Source organism: Crocodylus porosus, unplaced genomic scaffold, assembly GCF_001723895.1.
Source record: "Crocodylus porosus isolate Cpor-Errol unplaced genomic scaffold, CroPor_comp1, whole genome shotgun sequence".
NCBI classification, from domain to species: Eukaryota; Metazoa; Chordata; order Crocodylia; family Crocodylidae; genus Crocodylus; species Crocodylus porosus.
In genome coordinates this window covers 58,227,205-58,247,954 of record NW_017728918.1, presented here as the reverse complement: position 1 = coordinate 58,247,954, position 20,750 = coordinate 58,227,205, and the positions used below count along the sequence as shown (strand labels likewise).

The 20,750-nt window shown below is 43.8% G+C and overlaps 1 protein-coding gene and 2 long non-coding RNA genes across 3 annotated transcripts in view; 2 read left to right on the top strand and 1 right to left on the bottom strand.

The window, feature by feature from the left end:
* EEF1A1 (eukaryotic translation elongation factor 1 alpha 1) overlaps positions 1-4,137 on the top strand; it is a 4,340-nt gene extending 203 nt beyond the window's left edge. Inside the window, exons 2-8 of the mRNA XM_019537641.1 lie at positions 341-533; positions 1,634-1,813; positions 1,903-2,199; positions 2,419-2,569; positions 2,795-3,051; positions 3,242-3,476; positions 3,735-4,137. Coding sequence (XP_019393186.1) covers positions 390-533; positions 1,634-1,813; positions 1,903-2,199; positions 2,419-2,569; positions 2,795-3,051; positions 3,242-3,476; positions 3,735-3,859 — 1,389 coding nt within the window. The 5' untranslated portion in view covers positions 341-389 and the 3' untranslated portion in view covers positions 3,860-4,137. The remainder of the gene's footprint in view (positions 1-340; positions 534-1,633; positions 1,814-1,902; positions 2,200-2,418; positions 2,570-2,794; positions 3,052-3,241; positions 3,477-3,734) is intronic.
* Positions 1-6,690, bottom strand: part of LOC109311798 — a 9,127-nt gene extending 2,437 nt beyond the window's left edge. Inside the window, exons 1-2 of the long non-coding RNA XR_002101621.1 lie at positions 5,408-6,690; positions 661-662 (exon numbers count right to left, since the gene is read on the bottom strand). This is a non-coding gene — a long non-coding RNA (uncharacterized LOC109311798). The remainder of the gene's footprint in view (positions 1-660; positions 663-5,407) is intronic.
* A 454-nt stretch (positions 6,691-7,144) lies between these two features.
* On the top strand, positions 7,145-14,429 carry LOC109311796. Its single transcript, XR_002101620.1, has 3 exons — positions 7,145-7,325; positions 11,234-11,331; positions 14,206-14,429. It is a non-coding gene; the product is annotated as an uncharacterized LOC109311796 (long non-coding RNA).
* Positions 14,430-20,750: the final 6,321 nt, after the last annotated feature.

Sequence of the window (20,750 nt, the reverse complement as noted above, 5' to 3'; positions counted from 1 at the left end):
GTGGGGAGCGGAGCGGGAGCGGTCCGAGGAGCGCGGGCCGGGGAAGATGGCGGCTTTTCCTGCCCGCCGGCAGCGCCACAAAATGGAGGACGTGCGCGCGGCCTGGCCTGGCCGGGCGGGACGATCCGCACAAAGGACCGGGGCGGCCCCGCCTTCCCGCGCCGCCCTGGCGCCGGACCCCGGCTCCTCCGGTTGGCAGAAGGGGGGGCTGTGGCCGGGCCGCCGTCGCGCGGGCGGGCGGGTGGTGGGTGGGTGGAGCCTCAGCCTTGCGTCAGCCACTGCCCTCGTGGCCGCTGCCGCCCGGGCTGCAGGGTGACTTGAGTCTCTTCTGGCTCTGCAGGTGCTGATTTCTCTGAGAGAAGGGAAAGCCTCACTCACCAGCCACCGCCATGGGTAAGGAGAAGACCCACATCAACATCGTTGTTATTGGCCACGTCGACTCGGGCAAGTCCACCACCACCGGACACCTCATCTACAAATGTGGTGGCATCGACAAGCGCACAATCGAGAAGTTTGAGAAGGAGGCTGCAGAGGTGCGTCTGTGTGGGGAAGGTGGAGGAATGGCATGGATGGGGATTTGCTGGGGGGGGGTCTCCTCCATGTGCTCAGCAGAAAGTGTTACTTTGCCACCTCACCAGCACTCTTTCTACATTGGGCAACCACTTGCCCATAGGATCCCAGGATCTCGTCCCAGGAGGATTCTAACTTATGTTTTTAGTCTCAGTGAACACCGTGATGTTCTTTGCCCCCAAAATGCAATTGCTTACTGCAGTGTTCAAAAAGGCCGTGTCTGCTCTTTCAGCCATAGGCTTGTAGAGAAGTCAAGCTGGCAGGGACCCCCAGAGGTTGTCCAGTGCATTGCTGTGTGCTTTCAAGCCACTTCTACAAACAATAAGACTGCAGCAGGGCAGTGTTGGGGATGCCACCCTGCCTCCCCTCCTGTGCTCCCCCTGTTATGCTTCTCCTGGTTCCCCATTTATGACTTGGCCCAACTTGTGTAGCTGGGAATTGTTTAGGGAGACTGTATCAAATAGTTGGTGAGTAACTGCTGTACTCAAATTTGCATTTTTAAAAGTGACTTATATGGGGCTCTGTCTTAAAAGTGAGTAATGTTGGAGGATATTGCATTTGTTTCAAATTAATCATAAGTGAGACCGAGTCCAAATGAAAAAAGTGGTCTCAATAAGAATGACTGACTCAGTAGGTGATGGCAGTATGCTATCTGTGTAAATTCCAGAGGATAAACGGGTACAGGCTAGCTGTGGAAGGGATTACAGCAGTATGAAAACAGGCTTCTAGAGGACACTTGATCTGATGGACCCTGTGAAGCCAAGCTAACTTTAACGATGTTAATTGTAGTTAATGAGTTGTCCAGGGCTAAAGTGTCATCAGGTTAAATAACAGAAGACAGATGGAATCTCTCACTAGTTGTGCCAAATTCGTCTAGGCCAAAGTTGTGCTGGCAGCAAGAAATCTAGTGCAATAGAAGCCATCTGCCACTATAGACTGCCTTTCCCACCCCTACCCCCGGTCCCTTGGATATCCTACAAATTGGATTCCTTTTTAAAACTGCCACTTGCAGAGTATAATGCAAGTATATCAATGACTCTTGTTTGCTTATTTAATCTACTAGATGGGCAAAGGTTCCTTCAAGTATGCCTGGGTTTTGGACAAACTGAAGGCTGAACGTGAGCGTGGTATCACAATTGACATTTCCCTGTGGAAATTTGAAACCAGCAAGTACTATGTCACCATCATTGATGCTCCTGGGCACAGAGATTTCATCAAGAACATGATCACTGGCACTTCCCAAGTACGTAAAACGAGAGAATTCTAGTGCATTTTGTTTTTTGGTCTTTTATGCGTATGTAAATAGAAACTTAATACTTCTTTTTTCCAAAGGCTGATTGTGCTGTCCTAATTGTTGCTGCTGGTGTTGGTGAATTTGAAGCTGGTATCTCCAAGAACGGGCAGACCCGTGAGCATGCGCTTCTGGCATACACACTGGGTGTCAAACAGCTCATTGTTGGTGTTAACAAGATGGATTCCACTGAGCCACCTTACAGCCAGAAGAGATATGAGGAAATTGTCAAAGAAGTCAGTACTTACATTAAGAAAATTGGCTACAACCCAGACACTGTGGCTTTTGTGCCAATTTCTGGCTGGAACGGAGACAACATGTTGGAGCCCAGTGCTAATGTAAGTTGTTTTGGGGGGGGGGGGCTGTCTTAAAGGGGACTGTTGCAATTACATTCTTTAACCTTTAGAAAGTTCTATGCACCTCAATTGTATTAGACTTAGTTTGTAAACTGATAATTAACATACTTTTATCTTCAAAGTATGTTGGATGTATTTTTAGGATATTAGAAGTGGATTTTTTAGGAAAATTTTTAATAGTTGCATCTTATTTTACTACAGATGCCCTGGTTTAAGGGATGGAAGGTCACCCGTAAGGATGGCAATGCCAGCGGCACTACCCTGCTTGAAGCTTTGGATTGCATTCTGCCACCAACTCGTCCAACTGACAAGCCCCTGCGTCTGCCTCTTCAAGATGTGTACAAAATTGGCGGTAAGGTGTTTTTTGTGTATGCAGGAGGGGAATAGGTTGTGCCTTCCCCTGTATCTAACTTGTGGGTGACATTCCATTCTGTAAAAGTTTAACAAATGGCAATTTCCCTTTTTAGTGAGATAATGTAACAAACCGATTTGAAGTAATCCTAGGCTGTTTGTGTAAAGAACTACTTCTGATTTTAAATTGATTGTTAAAGCAAGTTTTCTGTTGTGCTTTTTGTAGGTATTGGTACAGTCCCAGTGGGTCGTGTGGAGACTGGTATTCTTAAGCCAGGCATGGTGGTTACGTTTGCTCCTGTCAACGTTACAACTGAAGTAAAGTCCGTTGAGATGCACCATGAAGCTTTGAGTGAAGCTCTTCCTGGTGATAATGTTGGCTTCAATGTTAAGAACGTGTCTGTAAAAGATGTCCGCCGTGGTAACGTTGCTGGTGATAGCAAGAACGACCCCCCAATGGAAGCTGCTGGTTTCACTGCACAGGTAGGTACTCTTACTTTGGTTTGCTTTTTGCTCAGGTATCCGGTAGACTCTTGGACATTCATGCACTGAGTCTTTTGTAAATACTAAAGCACATATACATACAGACCAATTTATAGTATAGAATGACTACCTTTTTTCTAAGGTGTCTTTCCAGCATGATTTATGGGGTAAGTTGCACTCTGTCTTGCAGGTCATTATTCTGAACCACCCTGGCCAAATTAGTGCTGGCTATGCCCCTGTGCTGGATTGTCACACTGCTCACATTGCTTGCAAGTTTGCTGAGCTGAAGGAGAAAATTGATCGCCGTTCTGGTAAGAAGCTGGAAGATGGTCCCAAATTTCTGAAATCTGGAGATGCTGCCATTGTTGATATGATCCCAGGCAAACCCATGTGTGTCGAGAGCTTCTCTGACTATCCTCCTCTAGGTAAGTCATTTTATAAAGTGTACTGTTCAGGGATGGGGAGAGAAGGGGTGACAACTGGGTCTTATACCGGTAATGGCCCAAGCATCATTTAATTTTGACTTGCTAGAAAATGGTACTGAATTTTACCATTGGTGGTAGTCAAACTTCAATGTGCATATTTACTGAAAATCCAGGAAATTCAGTTGAACAGTTCCTCAGTAGTGTACCTACCTGCTTGATTTGATTGAAAGGTCATAATGCATTGATTTCTGTTTCTAGGTCGTTTTGCTGTGCGTGACATGAGACAGACTGTTGCTGTTGGCGTCATTAAGGCAGTTGACAAGAAGGCTGCTGGAGCTGGCAAGGTTACAAAGTCGGCCCAGAAGGCCCAGAAGGCTAAATGAAAATTCTGTACATCAGCTGCCACTTCAGTCTTAATCAGTGGTGGAAGAAGGGTCTCAGAACTGCTTGTCTCAATTGGCCATTTAAGTTTAATAGTAAAAGACTGGTTAATGATTACAATGCATCGTAAAAGCTTCAGAAGGAAAGGAATGTTTGTGGACCATTTGTTTCGTGGCAGTTTTTAAGTTATTAGTTTTTAAATCAGTAAATTTTTTAAATGGAAACAACTTGACCAAAAATCTGTCACAATTTGAGACCATTAAACAAAGTTTCATTCTAAGTCTGTGTGTGTGTTGGATTGATCTTGGCATTTTTACAAGAGAACTAATCTGAGGTGAAAGGTAATGAGTTGTTCTGGTGTACTTTTATAGATGAACTGTAAAAGAAACATTCAAAATTCTCCTGAATGTCCTCTCTCAGTGAAATGGACTGTGACCTGAATTTTTTCCAACTATTCTTTTTTCTGAATCTGCAAAATCCCTCACATTTCAGCACACGTTTGCTGAAGCTGCTGGAAAATGCTCTTGTATATAGCACTACATTCTGCAGTGGGTTCAGTAAACACTGGGGAACAGCTGTAAAGAAGAGTAACAGATGGCACTGTTTTAGAGGTTAAAAGTGGTTTCTGTGCCAAATACACAATTGGATTACCGTGGTCATCTTGAACACGTAGTGTCCAGTTTGTTTTGCAGTTTGTCTATGACTTTTTTTTTTTTTTTTTTTAAGATGGTGTGGAAAAATAACAAGCATACACTTAGTTATGTCACTTAGAGTAATTTCAGCATTTGTCAGATGACCAGCACAGTGCTAGAAACTACAAAATTTTGCCCAAATCAAGCTGCTTATATAAGGTTAGAGGTTTAGAATAATTTTAGAAGGACTAATTTTGGAATTGATTTGCAATACTCTTTTTTAAGATGCCCTCATGATATTAATTTTTAAATTTTAACAAAATTTGGAAAACAAGCTTGGAAGGAAAGCCCACGGAACTTTTTCCTTTTCAGTATCTCAATTTAGCCTCACTTCAACTTTTAAATCCCTTGGAGAATGGTAGCTTTGGGTTGTGTACGCAATTTGAAGGATTTGCAAAGTGTTCTGAAACTGGAATACAAGTCCTGAATATATTATAATTGGTGAATTCAGAGCATAAAAGGCATCATAAATTGGTTTTTATTTTAACTGTTTAAAACATCACTTTACATTAAAAATGGATAACAAGCTGGCAGACAATAGTCAGTAAGCATTTTAAGTTCTCCAGGGAACTACTGCAAGAACTCTTGAACTTGGTTATGTGGTGGTGGTTTTGTTTTTTATTTTATAATTTTTTTATTAATGTTAGGAATAAATTCTCAAGTTTTTAAGTGAAATAAATTTCACAACTGAAACCAAACCTGAAACTTTTTCAAAGATGTACATGGCCTGAGTGGGGTCTTTTGGCTTGACTAGGGCATAGAAATTTGGTGTTGCCAAAACCCAAGGTTATACGCATGTGGTGTCACTTCACTTCACTTTCTCTCTCTCTCTCCCCCCCCCCCCCCCCCCCCCCCAACAAATGCTACAGCAGTGAGTACTTGCTGGGAGCAGGTTATTTCCTATAGCAAAAGTTAATGAGAATCAATGCAGCTAAAGCTCTTCAGTGCCTAAAGCAGATAAAGAGTAGCATAATGGTTATCCATTAAGATGTTAGCAGGTTACACTTGGACAAAGGTGGAAAGATTTAATAGTAACCTTTTGCATGCAACCTTCCATCGTAGCTAAAAATTGTACTCGGTAGTGGGGAATCTAGTATGCATAAGAAATCATTTCTACAGAGATCATGCATATGTCCATTTACTTTTTTTTTTTCTTTCCTGAAATGACTAGGAAGCCAAATCATTGTATTCGAGGCTTATTGGTTTCCCCCCCCCCCGCTCCCCCAATCCTCAGGCACCTACTTAATTCCATCAAAGTCCATGTAGAAGTTGTTTGTTTGTTTGTTTGTTTGTTTGTTCCTAGTTACATGTTTGGCGGGGTGGGGGGGGAAGGATTCACTTAATTTACCCAGGATTTAAAAAAAACCCAACAACCTTAATTTCCTGACAGACCATGACTTGGGTTTCTAGTTGATTTGTACCAGTCTAGAACAAGTTCAAACCGTAACATTGCTTTCAGCCCATGGGGGGGACCCTATAAACTTTTGAGGTCTTGTAACGGTTAAGTTCATACAGAATTTGGTAAAAATTACACTTCGACAATATTTTCCTTTGATCACTTTTATACTTGTAACTTGGTTATTAAAGAACATCCATCCTGGTCTTCAAGCAAGAAGGCTGGGATGAAAACACCAAGTAAATATTAAGGCACAGATTCAAGTGTCATCGGTTACCTGCTCAAAGCTGCTGTTTCCCTGGAGTTGCCTGTTTTCCTCAGTTTTCATCACTTTATCCCCAAAATTAGAAGGTGTCTCAAACTGGGAGTATTTGCTGTTAGGGCAGTTTTGAAATTGGCTCACAGGAAGGAATTCAGGCAAACTGGAACTGCTCAAGGACAATGTAACATTTAACTTGCAGCTCATCTTCTAGTCTTGGACAACAGTAGCTGGTGATGAAAGAAGCGGCTGGAAGGAGGCTAGCTTTGAAGCAGTTTAAAAAGCCTGAAAACAGGCAACTCCTAGTACAGATGTGCTAGTGCAAGTGTGAGGGCTGTGAAGACTTCTGGGAGCCTAGCTGTCAGACCAGTCAAGGGATGTGTGATTTGAAGTGCTTAAGTCTGAAAAATCTCAAGGTTTGTGTGCATGTTGTCTTAAAGACATTAAAGATCTGAAAATAACTCTGCCTATGTCACTAAATACTGCCTTTTGGTATTAAAAAATCATTTTTGAGCTCTTAAATTCTTTACTTTTGACAGTGAAAATAGGTCAGTCTTGCTTTCCAGCTTTTATGCACTAATACAATGCTGTTGGGATTCCTTTTTAATCTGTGAACATATGGAAAATTCTTTTTCTATTAGATTTTTTGTAAGCAAAATTCTGAGAAATTAGTTAACCTTTAAATAAAATTTCATAGTTGAGAACATTCTCTGCCTTCTGACTCCTTATTTCCCAAGATAGATGACCTGGCTGAGAGGTAGTTAGCAGTGTTACACTACATGGCTATACAAGATATCATTAGTGCTAATATTTTTCACATTCAGAAGATCCTGTTATGTTTGAGGGGATATTTTTATTATTCTGCACTTTGAAAACATAAACCACTGAAGTGTTTTTCAGTTACATGCATAATCTCAATAAAGTGGTAGCAGTAACTTGATTAGTTTCCTATTGGATAGTCAAAATAGGTAACCACCCTGCACTGAAGGAGGGGGTACATACTAGATTTTTTCACTTTAAAAATTTCAGTGGATGTACAAATTTTATCCACACCAGTGGTTTTCAACTTTATTTGAAGACCCTTTGGAAATTTCAAATGGAGTTTTGGACCACTTTGAATTGTAAGTGTGGGTATTCACATGCTTTTGATTAATCATAGTCATCTTTCACAGACCCCTTAAACGTGGTCTATGGGCCCTCAGGGGTCCATGGACCACAAGTCGAAAACCACTCATCTACATGCATACTTCATTTGAATCCTGAAAGGTATGTCAGTAAACATTGTAAAAACCACTCATGAGTATGTCCTAGGAGAGTTTGTTCATATGAGGAAAACAAATCAGTATAGTCATAATGGGATAAACCACCTTGCTACAACCTTTTTGAAACAGGTCCCATATAAATCCGTATGTTGAAATACAAGGTAACTTGTAGGGGGGGGAAGTAATTTACAGGCTTTGTTTTAGAAGAGTTACAGAGCAGCCAAACCAAGTGTAAAATGGAGAAGCAGATAATCAGGTAGCCTCTAAAATTGAACTTACCTTCTCATTTGATTTGCTGTTTGCTGCCTGTATAAATGTGTGATTAGCTATGAACATTAAATGAGGAAAGTAATCACTTCAGTTGCGACAAAGGGAAAACACTGGTAAGGTAATTGATTAGTTCTTTTCATAGAAAGAAAATAGAAGTAAATAATCCTTAGATCCGAGTAAGGTAATGCCATGAAGTAGGAGCAAGAGTTTAGAAGCAGATTTTATGTAAGGAACTTCACTCTTCTCTGCTACTGCTAAATTTGTTGGTAAATACACATTTACTGATTATATATTCTGTATGCTAGATAAAGACTTGGTGTCAATTGGTGACAAAAGGGATGACTCTTCTTGCCCAGTTTACATTTCAAATTAGAAAAAAATGGCTTCCTTTGAAAGAAAATGTTTTTCCCCATCTTTTTGAAGTGTTAAAGTGGTTTTCCTTTAATGCCCCAAACACTAGTCATTACAATGTCATGTAAAACAGGAGCTGTTAGCTAATGAATTCTGAGTCATTCTTGTGCCTGGATTCTACACTACCTTTAAAGTTTAATTAAATACATTATCACCTTCACCCTTTTCAGGGAAAAGTTAGTACCATAGGATCTGTTTTCAGGTAGCTAAATTTCATAATTCATAGGGAAAAAAATACATGCTTTCCCTAGAAGTATGAAAACCTTTCTTAAAGCAGAGCAGAACATGTACACCAATATCATACCTTTATTCAGTTTTGGAGAGGCAAGATAGCCAGATATGGTATAAGGGAAGCCACTGGAAAGGGGCTAAGCGAAGAGCAGGCTAACTTACAAAAGCACTCAATTTCTCCTGTACTGGAGTTAGGTATTTCCAGTGCTACACTGCAGCCAAATAAAGTGGCAGTGGGAGTGCAAATTAAAAAATTAAATAAAGAATAGAGGATGTTACTGAAAAATGCACTAAAATGACAAGCATTATCACTGCATGCAACATTTTGTCCAGTTAAAAGTGTTGATAATATAAGCTTGAGCTGATAAATAAGAGTCTTTTTCACATACTGGTAAAGGCTAGGCAGGTCAGGGTGGCCACCAAAGAGAGCAACTAATTCAGAAAAATACAAGTTTTGTAGGTGACATCTTCCCAAACCATTCTGCCCCACCTTCTACAAGCTGTTGAAAAAAACAGGTTGCTGAAACAATGGAAGCATTAACCTATGGGGGGAGAGCTGCAAGCTTTTCTTTAATCCAGTTAATAGTAAGACCATAGTATTTCAATGGGAAGGAAATTGTGTCATCCTTTTTTAGTAACTTGAACCCCAACTAAATCTGGCAGTATATATGGGATATTAACAGGTTTCCTACTTATGAGACATCTGAGTTGGACACAGACAATCCCTTCACTTACAGATCATTTCTGCTTTACTTCTAGGTCACTAAATTGTTCTGGCTAAAATCAGGCTGAGGAGTGTCCATAGAGACTGTCCAGAGTACCAAATGATTAAGTTAGACCTCTGAAACAAATTGAGCAGAAGAACACAAGTATACTTAGTAGCAAAGACACCTTGATGAGCAACCCATTCCAGAGGACTTTGTTGTCCATCACAATAAGAGGAAAGCACAAAGTGTGTGGAAATGTAACTGCAACATAGCACTCTACACACGAATCCTTTACTGTGTTAGGTAGATGGTGTTCCCAGATGAAGAGGGCGTGCAGATAGCGCCATATGACTATGTCCAGATGATGGCCAAGGAACCTCTTCAGCTTTGCCAAGCGTAGGGCAAGCCTCTTTTTCTGCATGTGTACAGGAGAGAGATGTGGAGATTCCCTCATGAGGAGAAAAGTAAAATGGAGGGACTGAAAGAGAAGACTGAGGGATACAAGGTTCTTTGGGTGAATCTGATATCTTTTATTAGACCAACTTAAATAGTTGGAAAACAGTTGTTAAGCAAGCTATTGGGTTCAAAAACCTTTTGTCAGGCTGAGGAAGTTTCTGCAGTTGGTGTGTGCTCTTCCTGGATGGAATGACGAGTAAAGAAGCCAGAGGCCGGGCTGGGCTGCATACAAGACAGTGACAATGTAGAGTGAGGAGTCAATGGGTGAGAGACAGGCTGGGGTGGGGGGAAGGGGGATGAATAGTGGAGAGATACCTGGGGAGTCGGATGTCAGTCAAGTCATAACGTGTCATAAATCCAACGTCTATATTTAGTCCATGATTTTTAGTATCCAGGAGGTTGATGAAGTGGAGTTCATAGACTTGTCTCTGGGAAGTGTTCTGTAAGTTTCCTTTGAGGATCAGGACTGAGAGGTTGGAGAGAGAGTGGTTTTCTTGTGATCAATGTGCCCCCACAGGTAATTGGGTATTCCTGTCTTGGATAGATTTCCGGTGTGCGTTCATTCTGGTGCACAGTTGTTGTGTGGTTTCTCCTACATATTTTCTCCATCAGGGCATTGGATGAAATATGTTACATTTTTGGAGGTGCAGTTGTAAGATACAGGAATGCTCTGTTGTGAGTTGTAGTAATTGTGGGGAGGGGGGTGGAGATGTGTTGGCAGGTTTTGCATTTCTTGTCATGGCATGGTCTGGATCCATTTGGTGTGTTCTGGGCCTGAGGAAGTTTGCTTCTGGTCTAATAAAAGATATCAGATTCACCCAAAGAACCTTGTCTGCCCATGTTCTTAGACCAGCACGGCTACAACCTACACCCCTAAAACTGAGGGATAACATTTCTCAGATCTCATTGCACTTTTAAATTAATGTGTGCCAGGGTCCAAAGAGACCACTTGGATTATTGAGTCAGGTCTATTACAGGCCCTATAATCCCTTTTATAGATAGAGCCAGCTTCGTTGTAGAAATGATTAGTATTCAAATAGATTTTCTCTCTTTGACGTTGCCCCCCATGAAGTATCCATGGAAAGCAATTATATCCTCTCATAACCTGTGTTTTGCTAGCCAAAAACAAGCCAACTTCTGGTTTTCTCTTGTATGATAAGCTGTCCCTTCCTTGTCATCCCTTCCCTGCACCTGTTCTAATATGAGTTCATCTTTCTTGAAAGTGGGTGACCAAAATTTTCACACTGTGGTGCAAATGAGATCGTGCCAGTGCTTTGTACAATGGCATTAATATTTTTTTATCTTTACTGGGAAAAGGAGCTGATGCATCCTAGGATTGAATTAACTTTTTTTCAGTCTCATCAGAATGATAGCTCATATTCACTCTGTAATCACCAATCTGTGGTGAAAACAATTTGGGATGTTTTCTTCCTCAGTTCCAGTTATGACCTCCCAGTTTATAGAAATTGTTGTTAGTCCCCCAGTGGGGGACACACTCCTATGTTTTGTACCAAAGTTATTAGTGAAGATGTTTTTTTATTTTTGTTTTACTAAACATGAATATGTCTAAGTTTAATCCTTGAACTCGGCTGAAAACCTCCAGCCTAATACTTTTTCTTTCAATACTATGCATTGTCATCTTGCCCACACTAGAGTGCTTGTGGCTAATCATTGCCCATGTCACTATATCAGTTATTTTCCCAAAATCTGGACAGAGGAGTTCTACTGACTTTATCTTGTCTAGAAAATCTGTTTTGTTAAAAAGAGAGAGAGAGAGAGCGAGAGAGCAGGTTAGTCTGGTACAATCTAACAATGAAAATCCTGTGTTCTGTTTTATCCCATTTTCCACTTGCTGCCTTAACTTCTGTTATTATTTCTTGCAAAAAATTGTTGTGAAACTTCACATGATAGTGTGGTTAGATTAATATGCCTGTGGGCTCTGGAACAATTATTACCTTACTCTTAAATATAAATACTACATTTGCTAATTATGTGATATTGTTCCCAACATGACGGATTTAGTAAAATACTTGCTTCTAGACCTGTGTTAGTTCTTTCAGCATTTTAGGGTGAAATTCTGGCTCTGATTTCAGCTCCTTGAATTTGGCTTCCACTTTGGTTGCAGTAAATAGCCATTTCCATACACTCATTCTCATTAACCCCCATGTCTTTGTGTCCTGGCAGAGTCAACATAACTAAATGCTTCTGGGTGTGTCTACACGTGCGATTAATGTGTGTGTATAAACTCCAGAGCAATATGCTGTGGGGGTTTTGTTCCTGGGCACATCCTTTGAATGAATGCCTGGGAGCAAAAAACTCTGGAGCATAATGATCTATGTGTAGCATGTAGTGAGCCTGGTCAGAGTAGTTCCGGGTGGCTATTACTGAGGTCCATGTGCTGTGGAGCGGCTGGCTGAGATAAGAGGGTGCTTCAGCATGGGGACTGCTTGCTGGCTAGCCCTTCACTGAAGTACCCTGTGCCACAGGGCTGGCAAGTTTATTAGTTTTGTGCACCCTAATAGGTGTGCATGTTTAGACACCAAGATGTTTACTGTGCAGTTAGCCAACTGTGCAGTGAACATTTAATACAGATGTGCCTGCTGAAACTAAGGTTATTGTTTTGTACTCAAAAAATGAGTGAAAGCTAAGAACTGGCATTTTTAAGGCCCTGAATCTAAAAAGGTTGGGATCCACTGGCTTAGACATATACTTGTCTGGGATTGTTTAGATAGTGACGCAGCCTGGAAAAGATTTTTTTGTTTAATATTCTTTGCAAAGTATAACTCAGCTTAACTTTTGGCTGTTCTTACTTCAGCTTTATATCATTTGATCTCTCAGTCTTAGCTTTTTTGGTAATCAGCTACTTTTTAAAAATATATTCTTTGTAGATGCTCTATTTCCAGGAGGCAGATCCGGGGGGCTGCACTGGTGCACATGCACCTCCTTTTATCCCTGGTCCACCCAAAGTTTAAAATCAGCTGCCTGACAGGGGCAGCAGCATTTCTAGTCAGGCAGTGCTGAGGGAGTCACTTGGCGTCACGGCTCATTATAATCTACCTGATTCCTTGTAAACTCTTAATTCCAGGTGTTAACAACCCTCTCTTCTTTTTAATGGTCTTGATCTTCCACCAAACATCTATCCTTTGTTTTGCAATTCTGCTGTCTTTTAGCTGCTCCTAGTAACAAAGCTCCTATTTTACAGGCCTGCAGATTGTTTTTAACTCACTCCAATGAAATTATATTTATTTTTGCTTCAATCTTAATAATACATCCCTGGGACCTTAGCATATTACTAAAACTTTATTTTTAACTGGAGAAAAACATTCTATTTTATATGTGATGATGCAGTTCACCATCTGCAACCACTTTTTCAAAGTCTAGATCTGCTCACGCTTATTTCTAATATCCTTCTCTCGCAGAGCTCTCAGGTGCCCTGCAACTGAGAGCAGAAAGGGCTTGGGAGAGAGCCCTAGTGGTGGGAAGGGAGAAGCGCAACTGCCAGTCACCAGGACTGCGCAGGTGCTGGTTGCCCTAGCAACCGGGGAAAACCTAGAGCCAGGAAGGGGCGGAGCTTAGCCCTTCTTAAGCCCAGGCAGAAGGCCAGAAGGGCAGGTCTCTTCTGGCAGCTGGAGAAGCAGGAGCTCTGCAGTGGAGCCGAGCTGAGTCGAGCAGACCAACCGATCGAGTAGCTGCATCATGTTGCAGGGTAGAAAGAAACCTGGCTGGGAGGCTTAGCAGGAAAGACAGGTGGGACTGGATTGTATGTGATAGCCGGCGGGCTTGTTGTTGTGTTACAGCCAATTGGCTTATGGTTCTGTTTAGTTATGGTTCACCGGAGGACCGGGTGAGGATACAAGGCGTTGGAAGAGGCCTCAGGGGAGCCCCACGATAGCGGGGGTCTCCTGGCACCGAAGGGGGTGCAGCTTTGTGTAGGGGCACATTGGCCCAGTTAGGCTGCCCCGAGCAAGGGGGCAGCCAGGAACCCCGAGCTAGGGGGGCAGCAAGGTGGCCCGGAGTAAAAAGGGGGCAGTGAGGAGCCTGGAGTCAGGAGGACGAGAGACCCCAGAGTTGAATGGGGCAGCGAGGAGCCTCAGAGCCCGGGGGCAGCAAGAAGCCCCAAGGTAGGGGGCGGCAAGGAGCCCGAGAGTGAGGAGGGGCAGCAAGGAGCCCCGAGAATGAAAGAAGGGCCGAGACTTAGGAACATGGCCCAGGTTAGGTCATGCCAACAACATCCATGAGGCGTGGGCTGTGGTGTAGGGGAGGAAAAGGAGCCGCAGACAGCGCCCCCTGTCATCGGGGCATATATAAATGGGCAGCCTCCTGCTGATTCAGATCATCTATCAATCACAAGTAAGATCAAGGCATGGCAGGCAAGAGTAAGCAGGCGGTTGGCCCATTGCAGGAGGGCGGAGCCCCATGCCCAGAGAGGCTCCGAAAATAAGACTCCTGCTACACCTTCTTAAGGTGGTTATTTATGCAGATAGATCTCAAGAACCAATCTTCAGGGTTTTTTTTCTTGCTTGGGACACACTCCTAATAATATGAGCGCCTTTGACTTGAATCAAATCTAAGATTCCTCCACATGCAAGTCCCAAAATCTTCAGTCCAGTTGACTTCACTAACTAGTTCCCTTAAGTTTTAATCTTTTCTTTGTTCTCCTTTAGCACCTAGAAAAGCATGAAAAATTAGGTAGATACTCCATGCTTTCATCATATAGGTGGCAAAAGAGCCAAAGAAAAGACTACTATATTGATATGTGATACCAGTTGGATGTATTCCAAAGCCAGTAATCATAGGGCCTCAAAGTATTTTCTGAATTACCTTCTCACAAACATTCCTGACCTTGGGCACCCTGACATTAAAAATGAAAGCAGAGATTTGTTACTCACTATCCCTTGATTTTCTGTTCATTCATTAAAAAAAATATTTATACAAAATCTTTTGATTTTCTCTATGATCTGAAAACTTTACAATTGAAAGGCTACTTTCTTAGAAAGTTTCTCAGTGGGTTAAATCCTGAAAAGATTCAGTGTTGAATTCATAAATATTAAGAAATTAAAAAAACCCCAACTGACGTTTTTGACAGGCAAGTGTTCTCTTTAGGAAAGTGTATTACAAATGCTGAGTAAGAACTTGAATATACTGGGCTTGACGATACAGTAATGTGGTTTTCAGTGCCACCCAATGGTAGTCACAAATCTCTGTGAAACAGAAACTTGATAGCAGCCAGTACAGCCATGGATACGGATGCAGCTGCAACCTGGCAGCCAGAATGCATTCCCCTGGCTGTGTGATACAACCTGAAACAATGACAAACTTGGAAACCCTGGTTATCACTCAGGGCAAGTTAACTCGCACAGGCATGTGGCTGGGACAAAAGGAGATTCCTCAGTCTTTTATAGCAAGCAAATGAAAAGTTTTCACTTTCACACATGAAATCAAATACGCAAGACTGTTTGGAACTGCACTTTTAGGATTGATAAGACTTCAAGTTGAAGAAAGAAACCAGAAACCAGGGGAGACTTATTGACAGACCCTCCCAAAAAAGACGTAGACTCTTAAAGGTGCTTAGGCACCTGAATATTCACTCAGTGTGTTTGGTGCAAAAATCCAGAAACGACATCCTGAAACCTGATCTGTTGTCATCTACTGTGAAGGCACCTACATGTCATATGCACCTTAATTCCTGGCTTACGCGTTTCCCACATGGCCAGTACGATACTGCAGCTTTTGCCCAGACCTGTATCACATTGCACAGTCTGCTCCACTTGGCACCTGCTTCATGCCTAAGGCTGAGAGAGAGCCAAAAACTGGATGTTCCTCCACCTAATTTCCCTGGGGCTTGAGCTGGTAGATGTTCTCAGAGCCTTCCTAATGTAAGCTGGGAGGATCAGGCTTCTCATAGTGGCTGGCAGCTGCTTTCTTCTAATATGGGGACGGGCAAACTACAGACAGCAAGCCAGATCCCCCAGCAAAGAGATTTTTATTTAGCCTGCCAAGCACACCAAAAATGACATTTTGTCAGGGAGGTTCCTATTTCACTGTTACTACATTTTGCAGGAAAATGCACCATCTAGTGGTAGAATATTTAACAACTGCCTCTGTGCAGAGCTGTGTTACTTTGGTCCACTTCGTGAAAAGTGGCTGACCCTTATTCTAAAGCACTAGAACTGCTGCTGATGCACTGCACCCTCTTTACATAATGGTCTCTAATTGGTAGAGCATCTACTCAAGAAATGGCAAACCCTAGTTTAATTCCCAGCTCTGCTTGACCTGCCACAAACCCACATTTTCCACCTCCCCTTAACTACCAGCTGGCAAGTTGGTGTCTGTGGGAGACAAACCTTGGCTGGTCCTCTTATAGCTGTGACCAGCTTCAGTGGGGCAGAGAGTGCACAGAAGGGAGCTTGGATCTATGGCCTAGGGTTAGGAGATCCCCCTGAGAAGCCTGTCCTGCCCCTAGGACAGTTTCTGTGTTCTGTAGTTCACAGGAAAATGGGTACAATACAAAATTAGTCTTGAGACCAGTACCAGATCCCTGGTTAAAGGAAGCTCAAGTTGCTTTCTATACATCTTTACCAAGAGAAGGTACCATTTTTCTCCAGCTAGCCCTGCTCCTAATGGTTAGGCTGGGAAGGGGGAGAGGGGCAACGGCCAGTAAATGACTCCTGCCTTCTGCTTTCTGGTGAGCTCTAACCATTAGAAGGGAAGCCCCATCTCCATGTGTATGTACAAATAAAACTGCCTGTGGCTGCTGTGCTCCATGCTCTGGTCTATGATTTCAGAAAAGCAGACTTTGACTCACTCAGGGAACTCATGGGCAGGATCCCCTGAGAAGCCAGATTATGGAGGAGAGGAGTCCAGGAGAGCTGGCTGTACTTGAAACAAGTCTTACTGAGAGTACAGAAACAAAGCATCCCAATGAGCAGGAAGACTAGCAAATATGGCTAAAGACCAACAGGGAACTCTTCAGTCAACTAAATCACAAAAGGAAGCTTCTAAGAAGTGGAAACTTGGACACATAACTAGGGAAGAATATAAGAGTGTTGCTTGGGCATGCAGGGGTGAAGTCAGGAAGGCCAAAGCACAGTGAGAGTTGCGGTTAGCAAGGGATGTGAAGGGTAACAAGAAGGGTTTCTACAAGTCTGTTGGGAGCAAGAGGAAGATCAGGGAAAGTGTGGGTCCCTTACTGAGTGGGGGAGGCAACCTTGTGACAGAGGATGCAGAAGAGGCTGAAGTGCTCAATGCCTTTTTTGCCTCACAGGGAAGGTCAGCTCCAGACTACTGCACCAGGCAGCACAGTTTGGGGAGGGGGTGAGCAGCCTTCAGTGATGAAAGAACAGGTTAGGGACTACTTAGAAAAGCTGGGCATGTACACATCCATGGGGCTGGATGGGATGTACCCAAGGGTGCTAAGGGAGTTGGCTTATGTGATTGTAGAGCCATCAGCCAGCCTCTTTGAAAAGTCATGGCTATCAGAAGAGGTCCAAGATGATTGGAAAAGGGAAAACATAGTGCCCGTGTTTAAGAAAGAAAAAAAGGAGGATGCAAGGAACTACAGACCGGTCAGCTTCACCTCAGTCCTGGAAAAATCATGGAGCAAATCCTAAAGGAATCAATTTCTAAACACTTGGAGGAGAAAAAGGTGATTAGGAACAGTCACCATGGATTCACCAAGTGATGTCTGAGCAACCCGATTGCCTTCTCTGATGACTGGCTCTGGATGCAGGGAGACTGGTGGATGTTGTGTACATTTATTTTAGCAAGGCTTTCGATACAGTCTCTCACAACATTCTTGCAGGCAAGCTAAGGAGGTACGGACTGGATGAATGGATTGTAAAGTGGATAGAAAACTGGCTGGAGCATCGAGCTCAAAGAGTAGTAATAAATGGCTTGATGTCTAGTTGGCAGCCAGTGTCAAATAGAGTGCCCCAGATATCAGAAAAGATATCAGGTTTCCCCAGAGAATCTTGTCTGCCAAATATTCAGTTTAGGCATTTGGGTGATGGCTGTTCTAACTGGGTGCCTGTGTGTCTGTGAGTGCTCAGAGCAAGCTGTATCCAAGCATGAAACACCAGCAGGCACATTGTAATTGGTCTCTTCAGCATTTATGTTTATTACTATTCAATGTTAGTTTATTATTGGCTATTAATTAGTCACATAGTAGTATAGTGGCTGGTACCAAGCAGCTCTTCTGTTTTGAGAAATAGAACCACATGGTTGTGAGGGGAGAAGGGAGGTATAGGCAAAGATTAAAAAGAAAAATCATCCAAACAGGAGATAATCACAAAGGGAGCTCCTTTCCCTACTTTTTCTCTTTCAGCAAGGTCACCCCTTAGCCTTGCCTCCCATAAATCCTGCAAATCCCTTCTACACAAAGATCCCAGGAACTCCCTATTTTATTATTTATAGTGCAGGTATGAACTGTGTTTCGAGTCTGAGAAGAAACGGCGCGACAGTCAACAGGACGGCTCCTAGTCTGTATCAGAGCTGTATCTAGCCTATTTAGAACTGGAGTTTTGACCAGTAGTTTGCTCTGCATATTGCTCTGTCAAATGCAGAAGAAATAGCAGTAAGGCTGGGTAATACCACCTGATTAGGTGGCATGAAAAAGAAAGGACCAGGCCCAAAAGCCAAAATTCAACTCTGCTTTAGGCAGGTAAATAGCACTTACATCGCTGATCACTTACATCACTTACGTGGCTTTTTGCATGAAACTTACACAGATTTAAGAACCTACATCCCCGTGTGCAACTTTCTTTCTCCTTCTGAGCATGTCCAGAAGGAACCTGCACCTGCCACTTGCACTCTGTTGGCAGGGCAGGGCAGGGCAGGGATACATCTTAGGCCCCTCTACACAAGCAGGTAAAGGCACAATTGGATCTAACATGTGATTCACACAATTGGGCTTTCTGCCATGCCACATGTACATGGCAGAAGGCACGATTGTGGGGTTGTACATTAGATCCAATTGTACCTTATTGCCAGCACAGGGGGAGCCAAGACTGAGAGTCACCTATGCCTGATGGGGCTCTCAGTCTCAGCTGTGCTGCATGCACATGCTATCAGTTGTGGGGACACTTGGTCCCAGCTGCGTGTATGGCACAGCTAGGACTGAGAGCCCCATTAGGTGCTTGATCCCAGCTGCAGGTATAATCCTGGGGGTGGGCACTAGTCAGTGGTGGGCGGCAGGTGAGCGGAACTGAAGAGGGTCATGCCCCGCCCCCTGGCTCCCACTTAGCCCAGCTCCCCAGGGAGCCATGTGACCAGAGCTGCACAAACAGGTGTGCTCTGGGCCTGGTGCATGAGTTAGCACAGGAGTTTGTGTGGAAGGGCATATAAAAGGGCACGAGGCTCTGGGCAGTCAATCTGCAAGCTCAGGTACTCAGTAGTATTACTCAGTAGTAGCTTAGACTACACCGTAAAATGGTGGGGACATGCTGCACCCCAAAAATTCCTGCCTCCCTCCCTGCTGGAGTGCCCCCCTCCTTGTACCACTGAGGCCTCCATCCAGATGGAGCCTATGGCTCCAGGCTATGGGGACTGCTTGGCATGACTGCCAGCATCTGGGAATGGGAGCAAGGGCACTCCCATTTGTTGGGCATGTTCCTTTGTGCGCTTTCCAGAGTGCCAGGTGAGGGAGCTCCAGGAAGAGGTGAACAGGCTTCGCACCATCAGGGCCCACAAACAGGCCCTACACCTGGAGAACAGAGGGAAGAGCACAGAAGCCCATCAACAGGATGAAGGACAGTGATGAAACTGGCCTGGACTCCCATCTGGAGCTGCCTGGAAGATGGTTGTCTTCAACCCCAAGTTGTGTGCCAGGATTATTCCACCTCTGAACTGCAAAACATGTATGCATTTCTCTCAGCAGTAGTAGAGTCAACAGCTGTAGCACCAGCTTTGGAATAAAGAAGGCAACCAGCTCCTCCAAAGAAGAGACACAAGGTAGTCATGGTGTGTGATTCCCTTCTGAGGGGGACTGAGGGAGCAAATCTGATGCCCTGACCCATGAGGTCTGCTGCCTCCCAGGGGCCCGCATCCAGGATGGGGCTGAAAGAATCCCCAAACTTGTCTGGCCGTCCGACCACTACCCCATGTTCCTCATCCACGTGGGCCCGAACGACATGTCATAAGAGACTACAGGATTCTGGGGGCTGAACTCAAGGGGTCGGGGACGCAAATGGTTTTCTCCTCAATCCTCCTGGTTGCAGATCACAGGTAGAAGAGGGATAGATGCATTGAAGAAGTAAACAGAAGACTCTGGTGATGGTGCTACCATGAAGGCTTTGGCTTCTTCAGCCATGGCATGCACCTCAGAGACTGTGACCTGTCGGGAAGGGATGGCATCCACCTCATGCCAAAGGGGAAGAAGTTTTCTCAACTAGAATGGTGGACTTCTTTAACCTCTTTAAACTGAGATCACTGGGGGATGGGCCATCTACTACTAACACACGCCCGAGAAATGACGACCTTGAAACCAGCATCCCAGGGAAGCTTTCTCTGACACTAACCAATGGACAGGTCATTCCACAGGCCACCAGGAAGCCCATGGCCTCCATTGGCAAGCCTAGTTGCCTGTACACTAATGTCACAAGCAGGAAGAACTGGCTCTCCAAGCCAACAAGCAATATGATTTCATAGGGATAATGGAGACCTGGTGGGACTCCACCTATGACTGGACAACCAGAATAGGGGATACACCCTGTATAGGAAGGATTATGTTGGAAAGAAGGGCAGAGGAGTTGCTTTCTATGTAAAGGAACATTACACCTCAGAAGCAAAGATTGGAAATAAAGAAGGGTGACTTGAGACCGTCTGGGTCAAGATATAGGGAGAATGCGGGGAAGGGGATTTGACTGTAGGAGTCTATTACAGACTGCCGAACCAAGAGGAATAGTTCAACCAAGAATTCTCTAGAGAACTGGCAGAGGCTGCATGCTCTCAGAGAATGGTTGTCATGGGTAACTTCAACTACCCAGACATTTCTTGGGATGAGCATTCAGCTGGATCAGATCACTCACAAACCTTCTTCACCAGCATAGTTTCATAGTTTCTAGGGTCGGAAGGGACCTGAGCAGATCATCTAGTTCGATGCCCTCCCATGGCAGGAAAGAATATTGGGTTCAAATGACCCCAGCAAGATGTTCATCTAACCTCCTCTTAAACACCCCCAGGGTAGGAGCCTGCACCACTTCTCTTGGAAGCT